Source organism: Notolepis coatsorum (genome assembly GCF_963971535.1).
Source record: "Notolepis coatsorum genome assembly, chromosome: 5".
NCBI lineage: Eukaryota > Metazoa > Chordata > Actinopteri > Aulopiformes > Paralepididae > Notolepis > Notolepis coatsorum.
The window spans coordinates 96875487-96888403 of NC_140169.1; the positions used below are offsets into that span (position 1 = coordinate 96875487).

At 43.7% G+C, this 12917-nt stretch overlaps 1 protein-coding gene across 1 annotated transcript in view; it reads left to right on the forward strand.

Annotated features, from left to right (window-relative positions):
- Positions 1-9267: 9267 nt before the first annotated feature.
- igf2r (insulin-like growth factor 2 receptor) overlaps positions 9268-12917 on the forward strand; it is a 178342-nt gene continuing 174692 nt past the window's right edge. The window contains exon 1 of the mRNA XM_084314480.1: positions 9268-9438. Coding sequence (XP_084170606.1) covers positions 9287-9438 — 152 coding nt within the window. The 5' untranslated portion in view covers positions 9268-9286. The remainder of the gene's footprint in view (positions 9439-12917) is intronic.

Here is a 12917-nt window from a genome sequence, read left to right on the forward strand (position 1 = left end):
AATGCGCTTTAGGTTTTCCGTCCTATGGCTTGATAGTGTAAACGCACTAGCGTCTAAATATGCCTTGACACCATGCCCTGTATGTACAATGGTCTGATTGTCCATTGTGATGTGTGATGTCTTTTGTAAAACCTTACCTATGGCTGCAATGTTACGAGTGCATGATGGATGACCCATCTCTATTTTATCTAGTCTAGTACTGTAATACATCAGCACCTGTCGCCCCTTCTCTGTCTTCTGGTACAAGACTGAGTTACAGATCCCGCCCGTTTCGGAGACATCTAGATGAAAAGGTTCGGAGTAGTCAGGTGTGTGGAGAGAGCATGCTTCGGACATGGCTGTTTTAATCTCTATGAAGGCCCTCTCGGCCTCTCCGGTCCAGATCAATGGGGCTTTATAGTCTTGATATCCTGCCTCCGTCATCATCTGTCTCATAGGAGTCACATAATCAGCAAAGTTTGCTATGAAGTTCTTACTATACGTCACTAGTCCTAGAAACTTCATCATTTCTCGTACCGTGGTTGGTTTTGAGTAGTGCAGGATGTCATGTCTAGTGCTATTAGTCATCTCAGCGCCGTCTTGGCTGATTACCTTCTGGAGGAATACAACCTGTGGGCGTCCTACTTGGAGTTTTTCTCAAGACACCTTGTATCCATAGTGGGCTAAGGAGGCTAACACAGCCTGTGTCGCCGTCATGATATCAGCAGAGGTTTCAGCCGAGATCAAAATGTCGTCCACGTATTGGTAAATGGTAACGCCCTCCGGCAACTTAATGCCTTGAAGGTGTGTCTTCAATACATGATTAAAAATAGAAGGAGAGTCTATATATCCCTGGGGCAACCGGGAGTATGTGTATTGTTGCCCCTTGTAGGTGAATGCAAATAGTTCTTGACTCTCATCATCTATGGGGATACTGAAGAAGGCATTAGCAAGGTCAATACAGGTGAACCATATCTGTTCAGGTCTTTTTGCATTCAATATGGTGTATGGGTTTGGTGTATCATACTTAGTGGTCTCGACCACCTTATTGATTGGCCTGAGGTCCTGGATCATTCTATAATCCTTTTTACCTGGTTTGGGAACTGGATTTATAGCGGTGTTCCAGCGAGACCGGGTGGGGTGTATTACACCTCCAGATACTAGTCCCTTAATAGTATCTTTTATCCCATCCTGCTGGGCTTCACTGAGCTTGTACTGAGCCCGAAATATGGGTGTGGTTCCTGGCTTAGTTTTAATCGAGATTGGATCTATCTTTAGCCGTCCAACATCCATTGGTCCCTGGGACCACAGTGATTGAGGTAGCGAATCTATCAGTGCATCAGTGTCGGGGTGGTCTGTGTTTTCGCGTCCATGTGTTCTTGGTAAACGTTGTTTCTGGCATTCTACCGTGACCTCTGATTCGTGGGTTATTCGGTATGATTTAGTTCCTGGAGAGTACCAGAGTAAGTCATGCTGCGTCTTTTCCCAATCAGTAGCCTGCATGCATGCCTTAATCATGGGGCCTAGGTTTTTCGCTTCACCCCCTCTAGTAACCCCTAGGGTAAGGTGCGGACTAGAGGAGGTTCCTAGGTTATAATACTCAGCCTGTTGTGGGGTCAGTACCACCCCAGCCGCGGTGCCTGCTTCACCTACATAGATATGTTCTATCCGGAGTCTAGGTTTTGCGTCATCTTGACCCTTTCCCCATCCCTCCCACAGGGCATCATAATTCTCATCCTCCGCTAATGAGTAGAAGAACGTACAGTGCGGAGGGTCATTTGGGGCTTTTTGTAGGTACTGGGAAGAGATCCAGGGTTGCCATGTTCGGTTTGCGTCGTGGAGCTTGCTGCTGTTAAAATCCACGCACACTCCCCACCATACCTCAGCCATTGTGTCAGGGTGGGGCTGGCCAAACTGTGTCTGCTGGACCATTTGGTGCTTCATCACCTGCCATGGCGTGGCACATGTTAATGAACTCCCATCGGGGAATAATATGTCCATGCTAAGGGGGTGACACATTATCTCAATATTAAGAGAGCCCAGTATGTCTCTGCCTATCAAATTAAGTGGGCAGCTCTTAGCTAATAGAAATGAATGTTTAAATCTCTGTGTTCCCCAAACACAGTCGGTTGTCTCAGACAACGGCCACATTTCGGTGTTTCCCGAGAACCCAGTTACAGGGACGGCATCCTTTGAGTGTGGCAAGTGTGTGTTAAGTGTAGAATACCGTGCTCCTGTGTCCACCATAAATAAATGATCACGGCCGTTTATGGTTAACTTGACCATGGGTTCCATGAATAATTTATCTACGCTGGACAAATCGCCTGTGTGTGGGTCTGGGCCTCCCTATTGGTTCTGGAACATTTGGTGTGGCCCACCACGGGGCATTTGATTCGGGCCGGGCGCCTGGTGGGGCGGGGGCATTATGGCCCTGGCACCCCTCCCCCTTCTCCCTGAGTTGTAGGGACATTCGCGGGACCAATGACCAGGCATTCCACATGAAAAACAGGTTCCTGTCCCGGGCACTGGGGCGTCTCGCATCGGGGGGTAACCCCATGGTCCGCCGCCCCGCCCCCTTCCATACCCCCTCCCATACCCCCTCCCATACCCCCTCCCCCCCTGAGTTTGGAACCTCTCGTCACCCCTATCCCATTCGTCGTCCATGTTGGACATCTGGTACTCCGCTGGTGGGGGATACTGAAGGTATTGTGGGGTGTGAGGGGATTGACAGCGGACGAGGGATTGACAGTATGGTTCCTCAAGAATTACTTGTGGCATCTGTCTATATGACTAGGCGCTATTCATTTTGTCTTTCATTTCTTTTGCCTGTCCCTTCAGAATATGCGACTGGAGATTAGCCAGTTCCTTTTCAGATTCTGCTCTCTCCTCCAATTCCACATCTATGTAATGGACTAGATGGGAGGACCAGAGTTCATGAGAGAACTCATTTATGCCAATAATACCTCTGAGCTTTGCTTGAACGTTCTTGTTCATGGACCCCTCAACTGCACCGCGAAACAGTTTATCCATGGTTGGGGTAGTGTAATCCCCGGTGCTATCTACCCACGTCTCTCTGACCCTGAGTATGTATTCCGTCCCGGTTTCATCAGGTTTCACTGGTAGGTTGTTCAATTCACGCACATTCTGTTTCGTGGGGTATTTCTTCCTAAGTGCCGGCCATAATAGGTCAATCAGGTCACTTAGGGGGGTGTCATCTGGATTCCCCCTTGTATGTGCCTCAATTTCTACCCCCTCTAAGGCAGACCGAGAGGAGCAAGCAGCGAACACTTTACGAAAATCCCCCATGGCCGGTTCATGCCCCACACATGTGTCTAAATATGCCTTGATAAACATGGTTGCACCCTTATTGATGTCCGGCATACTCTCCTTCATGAGTGTTACGTCTCGGAGTGCCATTGGCGAGAATGTCGTGGTGACCCTACCAGTACCGGACGATTTGCTATGTGTGAGGGGCATCATATAGGCTCTATCGGGTCCCACCAGATTGTACACATTACTACCATACCTAGTCGGTGGGGCCCGAGTCCTATCTACCCGTTCCAGGTCCCTCCGTGTTGCTGGCGTGGAGGTCAATGGGGGTGACTGTTGGAGGTGACTCCCCACCCAGTCTTGTACCCCCTGGGTTTGTCCATTCTGAGGCGTGCCCGTAACCAGTACCGATTGTAGCTGAGTTATAAGGTCCTGTACCTCGGCTAATCCTATGCTACTTACGTCACTTGGGCCGGCACCTAAGCTGGCTCCTGGTGCCGAGGTCTGGTTATCTATACACCCCACGGGCCCCCCGGTCGATTCTCTGATACTTGCGCCACTTGAGCTGGCGCCTGAACTGGTTCCTAGTGCCGAGTTCTGGGTGTCTATCCTATACCCCGATCCTATGACACTTGTGTCACTTGAGCTGGCACCTGAGTTGGTTCCTTGTGCCGAGGTCTGCGTGCCTACCACATACCCCACCGGCCCAGCTTGGTTTGTTCCTGCGTATGGACTGGGCGTGAGATTACTACTATGTTCCGCCACTTCTGTCAGGTATCGTAGGGTATCGTCCTCCCTAACACTATTGCCACCGGACGGTCCGGTATCCAATAGCCCTGCTCTGATCACAACCAAAGGTCCCATAAATGCTGGTGCTGGTGTTGTCAGGGGCATTTTTAATGGCACCTGTGCATCTGCATATGGTGGTGGTCGACTAGAGCAGTGGTTCCCAAAGTCGGGGTCGCGACCCAAAGGTGGGCCGCGAGCAGCCACGGATGGGCCGCGAGATGATTTAAAAAAAAATTAAAAAATAAAAAAAAATAAAAAATTCACATTTTCTTTATTTTTTATTTTTTTATTTTTTATTTTTTTATTTAAATTTTTTTTGTCAGGCCACTGAACTTAGAAGCAGGCCAGGACAGTGTTTCTAGTTGTATTCTAAAATTCTATTCTATTGTATTCTAAAATGTGACTATATGGTTTTATATTAACTTAATAAATAAACAAAAACGAAAAATCTACTTATTTCAACGAACATTTCAAACTAAATAACAGATTATGCACATAAAACACTGAAAACAACCGAAGCAACAATAGTATTTTAATGAGGCTATTATTATTATCATTATTATTTTGCAACAAGTTAGCCCTCTCATAAATAGCACATATAAATGAATAACTAACTTGAACTAACTTAATAGGGTTGAAGTGATATTTGGCTTAAAAAATCGGTCGCCTGACAAAAAAAAAAAAAAAAAAAGCCAGACGATGTGCATTGGGCCGCGGCTCTCTGACGCCTTATTTTCTGGGCCCCGGCCTGAAAAGTTTGGGAACCCCTGGACTAGAGAATGGATTGGTCGTGCTAAACACAGGAGCTGTTGGAGTGAATGGGGGAGCCTCAGCCGCTATGAGGTTATCAATCACCCTCTCTGCTGCCCTTTCTTCCATCTGCATAGTCAGTTTAACCTCTCCCAAAAAACAGGAGCAGTCAGCTAGGAATGACTCGGCCTCGGCTAGCTCCTGCTTAGCTTTAGACTTTACTTTGAAACCGTAGGTTTTCATTCCTTGCAAAACAGCCATCGCATTAGCTACTCTTGTGGCTGCTTGGCCTGCACATGTGCCAAGCTTCCCTTTTACCGGCGCCTTCTCCGTCCATTGTCCAAACACTCCGACCTTTTGGACCCGTTCCGCCCATTGTACAAATCTTGTACTGGCTTTGTCTCTTTCTTTGTCGGCTACTTTACCCAGCCAACGTGAATGTGTATCTACTAATACTTGTCCGACGCTACCCGGCTCACACGACCTCCACTTTTGTATAATGCGTTCCGTCATTTTATTACAACCTCTATGCTAAGTTTGCGGAGAGAGTGAGAAAATTAAAAGAGGAAGGGGGGGAGAGAGACAAGAGAGAGTCAGAGAGAGAGAGAGAGACAGAGAAAAAGACAGAGAGAGGGGGAAAAACCTAGAGTGAAAACAAGAAGAGCGGATGTTTGAATATAATAAGTCTGATTAAACCAGAGAGAGAAAAACAAACATATATATTTAACCAGTCTTCCCTGATTTAGGAGTTAAAGCGCCCAGACATTTTCTAAGATTGATCAAATTGGTCTGCTTTCAAAGCCCTCCCGTGTGGTTGATTGACTGTGTTTGTATGTATATGTATGTATGTGTGTTTTATGTATATGTGCGTGGTTATGTGTGTGTATGTGCATGTATATATGTGTGTGTGTGTGTGTGTGTGTGTGTGTGTGTGTGTGTGTGTGTGTGTGTGTGTGTGTGGTGTGTGTGTGTGTGTGTGTGTGTGAGTGTGTGTGTGTGTATGTACAGGGGCCTTGTTACTACCTAGTACAACCCAATATTAGAACGTGCTTTAACAGCAGAAGTCGTTTAGCAGGTTCACTGTCTGCACACTAAAAATCTACTATATAATCCTCTTAATTATATTACCCAGTGTTTGAAAGTTAATTAAATGTGGGATAATACCAACCCCTTTAAATAACCCTCTGAACTATATATTTGTCTTTCCTCTATTGTCTTTGCACCAGACAACACCTAAAACAATATACTTATATTTTCAAAAATAAGATACAAGAAAAAATTAAATAAAGATGAAATGAAAAGTTTCTGACACAGAGGAGAACAGGGAAAAAGGAAAAAAAACAAGCAACAACATCCAGTCTTCTACCACAACCATAGAAACATGCAGTAGAAAAATGGGAGAGTCAGCGAGAGAGCGGGTGAGGAAAAGTGTCAGTACGAGAGAGTGAGAGAGAGAGACAGAGAGAGAGAGAGAGAAATGGCTCGAGTTCAGTACTACCCCCGACCTTCGTGTTGTTGTAGTTTTCTCGAGGACGTGTGGTCCCGCAAGTTTACAGCAAGCGGCACCAACGAAATAATAATGATAATAATGGTGAATGTGTGTGTGTGTATTTAGATGCGTTGGGGTACAGAAAGAGAGAGAGATAGAGAGAGAGAAGGAGGAAGAAGAGAGTTATAGAGAGAGGCAGAGGGGGGGGAAAGTAGGAGGAGGAGGAGACGGAGTGTGAGGAAGTGAGTTATAGAGAGAGAGAGGGGGGAAGTAGGAGGAGGAGGAGACGGAGAGGAGACGGAATGTGAGAAAGTCCGGGTGAGTTATAGAGAGAGGGGGGGGGAAGTAGGAGGAGGAGGAGACGGAGAAAAAAAGTAGTCACCCTAACCACACAGCTTAACACAACCTCCAATCGCTTGCGCTATTGAACTATTATCCGACCTATTTAAGTAACGTGTCCCTCCACTTTGGGGGTCCGTTCAACTATGCTAAAGATGTTTCCTTCACTTGCTCCAGCTAAACCTGGGATTCAATACAAATTCACTATCCCCTAATGTCCCAACCCCGTCCGTGGATATTAATCTCAAAAGCCTGTATGTCGTTCAAATCGTTGCTGTAATAACGAGCCAATCTTCTACCCCTTAATTTGGGGCGGGCCTTGTTGAAGAATACAGCACCAATTCGTCTTACATCTAAGCTTTTCTGTTAAGATTCAATAACATGCCACCCAACTACATATATCACTTAGCTTTAACATTCATACAGAATCAATTTATAGGCCTTCAACCTCCGTTGGGACTTTAACCCTATTTGGATAGACCTTAATAGATTTATAGGCCTTCAACCTCCGTTCGGACTTTAACCCTATTTGGATAGACCTTAATAGATTTATAGGCCTTCAACCTCCGTTGGGACTTTAACCCTATTTGGATAGACCTTAATAGATTTATAGGCCTTCAACCTCCGTTGGGACTTTAACCCTATTTGGATAGACCTTAATAGATTTATAGGCCTTCAACCTCCATTGGGACTTTAACCCTATTTGGATAGACCTTAGGGCCTCACAGATGTCAGCAGACGCAGGTATTTTTCTTATCAAAATGACAAAAGAATAATTCTAAATTTGGATTTTTTTTTTTTTTTTTCAATCTGTAGTTATTTTTAAAGGCTGGAATTTTGCCTACCGTTTTGTCATTTGAAGAAAAATCACCGGCATCCGCTTTGACCTGGGCGGTTTTCCTTCAGCCTTCACTCCTTGTCCGTCTCTCCAGGACGATTTTGCAGAGAGGAGAGAAAAAATACAGATTATAGATCCATTATTCCTGTGCTCTCACATATACCAATATTCAGAACAAATCATAAATTTAGAGTTTTCAATGTGCAGGAATTTCAGTTAAATAGGTGTAACCTGCTCACCTTTTCAATTTTTTAGCGCTTGTTTTGTCACTGAAGACGAGACACCTTGGTTGGGACTCCAGACGACAACTGGTTCACCGCGATCAATCCAATCCCGGACGAGCCCCCATTTGAAAGGAAATACCCTTATAGTTCTTTTATTGAATGAAGCAGTGAGACACAAGTTGAGTCTGAAGTCTGGTGCCGCCAAGGTTTTTATCTCGAAGTACACAGAGAACACAGGAAGGATAGCTCTTCAATCCGGACCACCTGCTCGAGTACACCCGCAGAATGATCCTTGACGACAGACAGCCACACATTTTTATACAGTATGGTACATAGGCCAACCTCTTTTCTGCCTTGGTGATTGATAGCCGTCATGTCACAGTTTGAGGACAAAGGATCTTATCAGAATGGTGTGTGTATGTCTCTCGGTGTGTATGCATTGATGTCTATGTGATGTGTGCATGTGTGTGTGTTAAAGTGAGAGACATGAGTTTGCATGTCTAGGTGACACTCTCGAACAAAAAAGGGGGGGGTGTGTGTATCTCTCTCTATGTGTATGCATTGATGTCTGTGTGATGTGTGCTTGTGTGTGTGTTAAAGTGTGTGTGCTGGTGTGTGTGTGGGCTTTTGCATGCTTCTGATATGATCATGCACCTGTGTCCAGTACTGTTTCATGGGGCCCTATGTTTACACAGAGACCGTTTCATCGGGTCCCGTGTTTACACAGAGACATCTGACGTCAGTGTACAGCCTGAATATATATAAGATATTGACAACAGATCAATGAATTAAAACTATCAACCCTAATAATAATAATATAATAGTAGTAGTAGTATATTATTACAATTGTATGTTGTGTATGATAAATGTCACTATGAATTGAAAATGGGGGACTCTGATGTAAACAAGATAATGTAGTGCCAAGAGATGAGAGTCGGAGACGGTGGCTCGAGGCAGAGCGAATAGCATTTATTAAGCACAGAAATACAACATGCTACTGCTACGTTGCTTGCAGTCGACTGACTCCTCTGAGAGAATTGCTGAATATACATACACAAATGTTCTAGAACATTGGTCATGACATCATACGGTGACATCACCAATGTTCTAGAACGTTTGGCTATGACATCACCACAAATGTTCCAGAATGTTCGATGTTCTAGAATGTTCGGCTATGACATCATCACAAATGTTCCAGAATGTTCGGGCGGAACCATTACAATACATACAATCACTACAATAAACGTCTTTCTCTGGTCTGCATCCCCTTAACAATTGTGTGTATTGAGCTGTACAGTACTGTACTGTACCCATTCTGCAATCTTAAAGTTTTCATTCATTCATTCATTCACAATTACATCTTTATTTGCAACAACATTATTTAGTGAATCCATCCATCGGTCGATGACTCAGGGTCACACCACGTGCCCCCTCCCATCACGTGTTCGAGTGTATCATGTGACTCGGTCAGTTCCTGCTGTCGCGAGCGACCAAACAAGACGAGAAGCCGGACGACTTTGCTGTATCATGTCGCGCGCTCAGCTCTAGTTCTCCAGCATCACAAACACAAATTATAAAAAATACGAAAGGACGAGACGAGGGGGCAAAATGTGTTTTCTCTGCGAACGGAGCCGGTCGGCCTCGCGGAGAATCGGTCTGACCGTACGACTTGTTGTCGTGTTGTGTCTCGTGTCGGTTCTGTTCTCCCGGGCGGAGGGTTCTTCTTCTGATGACGGACTGTGGTACCAGGACCTGTGCAGGTAAAACAACAACACCGCCCCGCCTGCACGCAGCCAGCCAGTGTGAAGCGAAAACAAACATCCACGCGGCTTATTTAAGAAAATTGCAACATTGTAGCGACCTAACAACAACAAGCAACAATAATGATATCACTGACACATTTTCTGTTATAGTAGATGTAACATTCATACATTACATATACACTACACTGTACACACAGTAAATGTAACTGTTAGTTATAGTCTATATACTTATAGTGTATACTAGCTGACTAGCTTCATTGCTCCCCTTCAGTCAGTCTGTCTCTCCTCCCTCCCTCCCAGTACTGTCTATCTGTATGTCGTGTGTGTCATATGTTATGATTAATTGAAAATGGGGGACAAAACGAAAGTCTTTCTCTGGTCTGCGTCCCCTTAACAATTGTATGTATTGAGCTGTACTGTACTGTACCCATTCTGCAATCTGTTAATAAAGTTTTCAATCAATCAATCCCTCTCTCATATTGTTGACTTTGTCTTCCTGCGTAGCAGCTAGCCGTGTGGTCTCATGCTAGCCTGTTGTTTTATTGACAGACGACTAAATCATAAAATGTCACTGAGGCCGCTGTCAGCTGGTCAGACTAGCTTAGTGATGTACTTTCAACTCGTCATCACACGTTTCCTTGTGTAGCTAAGGAGAGTATTTGGTGTCAGCAGGCAGCAGTTAGTATGGAGGTGTGTGTGTGTACACATTGCTGCGTGGTTATGATGAATTGAAAATGGGGGACCCTGATGTAAACAAGACGAAAGTCTTTTTCTGGTCTGCATCCCCTTAACAATTGTGTGTATTGAGCTGTACTGTATTGTACCCATTCTGCAATCTGTTAATAAAGTTTTCAATTCAAAAGAGGAATTATTGGTCATCGTTGACTCTCTATGAATTGAAAATGGGGGCCCCTGATGTAAACAAGATAAACGTCTTTCTCTGGTCTGCATACCCTTAACAATTGTGTGTATTGAACCGTACTGAGTGTACTGTACCCATTCTGCAATCTGTTAAATAAAGTATTAATTCATTCATTCATTCATTCATTCATTCATTCATTCATTCATTCATTCATTAATAGGACTAAACCTGAATATTGAATGAGAATGTTTATTGGTTTTATACCTGGACAGATTTGAACCCATGTGTATTTCCATTTACATTTAGTGAACTGCGACACAGAGGGTTGCCTTTTTGTACAGAAACTAAACCATATTTTCCTATGCTTAGCAGAAGGAGGTCGTTGAAGTTGTTTTGTATTATGGAGACATTTATAGACCTGCTGCTGCTTCCACTCTAAAGCCTTTGGATTCTGTATATTATTCTGCCCTTAGATTTATTACCGGTGACAGATAAATGGCACTCATCACTGTATCCTGTATGATAAAGTGGGATGGTCCTCTCTGGTAGAGAGACATGACTTGCACTGGCATCTGTTTCTGTATAAAGCCAGTATTGATCTTGATTATTGATATTCCCAGACTTCAGTACTGGACAGTAACTCTGGACCTTATCACACTCACTCTTAAGGTCCCAGAGTTTGCACTGAATTAGGAACATCTGCCTTTAGCTTCTGTGCCCCCGACATGTGGAATGTTTTGCAAAGCACTTGACTTTAAATCTATAATGACCAACCATTTCACCTCAGTCTGTAGTTGTTTCTAATTCATTTAAATTGGTTAATTGATTGACTTTTCTGTTTCTATATTGTTTTTGTATTTATTATGTGCTGTACCTATCAACGTCATTGTAAACAAGAGCTTGCTCTCGATGATCTTTCGAGATTAAATAAAGATAAGTAAATTAGTTTATGTTGTCAGGTTGAAACTGTCTACATATTATCAATAATACATAACCCTGCACAGCTCCGTGACCTGCATATGTTATTATTCATATTGTACAACCTGGTTATAATAGCCACTGTTGACTTTAAGGTCAAACTATTTACTCAGTTCTCAAGAGAACAGGCAGTCTAGTATTTGGCACACACACACACTTCTGATTTATGATCAGTGTCACTGCGTGTATTTTCATGCATACAGTATTTCATGGTTAAAGGACCATTAGGCTACCAGTCTTTTTGACATGGGTTCCAAGTCATTCTTCCTAAAGGACCAAACTAGTCTTTTTGACATGTGGGTTCCAAGTCATTCTTCTTAACCCCATATGCTGAGGGCACATTTAGCATAAAAATGCCTGACGATTGCATACCCAAAGTAATTTGCGGTTTATTACTTGAACCACTTATAGCACATGCATGAGTCTGGTCTCTTTTGAAAGGAAACATTCTGAACTTTTTTCCACAACAGGAGAAGAATCACTATGAGTGCTAATGTAATAGAGTTAGAGGTTTGAACACACTGAAATAAAAATTAAAAACGGACTCACGTTTTGTTTACTTGTTGCCAGATGCCTGTTTTTGAGTTCCAGCTGAGAGGTAGGATAGCCTGAAGGTTCCATAGCCTGAAGTCTTATCTACAGTACAGGTCCAAAGGTTATAACAATCCCATGGAAAATTTGTGTTTTACAGATGTTTTTGTAATCCTTGTATCGGTAATAATTCGTCCAAAATGGCGGACTGCTCATTGATTTGGTCTGCGAATGAGGAATTCTCCAAACAAACATTATCTTCATCTTCTCTCCGTTTACCATAGGAATCAACCCTCATGTAATATACCATTGGCTCCAGAATTTCATTGGTTACAAAGGTGGTCAATCATTTTCGCCATCAGCGGTCACTGGTCCGTTCACGACCCGGCCAAACCGGACGTGGTCACTTGTCCGAATGGCTTGTCAAATGACGCTCGTCGGATGTTTCGTCTTGTAACTCGAGACTGGAAGCACGCAATAGGTCGAGTAGGGTGATGATCGAAAGGCGGCAGACAAGGGCAAAGTGCTGCGACGCGCGCGTGACGACCCGTATACGGTTCGCCGGACGTTAACAGATTGGACCATACCAGTCTTTATGACATGTGGGTTCCAATTAAGTCATTCTTCTTAAAGGACCAGCCCACTGGTATGGTCCTTTTAAAAATAATGACTGGAACCTACATGTCAAAAAGACTTGTCTGGTGACTGGTCCTTTAACACTTTCAGAGCCCTTGCTTAACCTTGATTTTTGTTAGCATTAAAAACGCCTAATCTATGTTTTAAATTATGGCTAATGTGTCTAATCTCCCCGTCGCTTTATCAATGACTCGTTTGCAGTCAACATTGTCGAAGCGGATTGTTTTTTTATCGGTTCATTTTCGTTTTATAGCATTTTGAAAAGCCCTCGTTTTCAAGGAAAATATAAAGATTCCATGATAAAAGACATTTACTGGAACATTCTAGAATACACAAAAACTGTCATTTTTCTGCCTATTTATGAATCGTTTTCAAATAAACGCTAGATTATCGATAGTATATGTGTACGTATGCACGCTATAGACGCGAGCTGAAAAATCGATTCTCTTATTTCCTCATCAGCGATCGC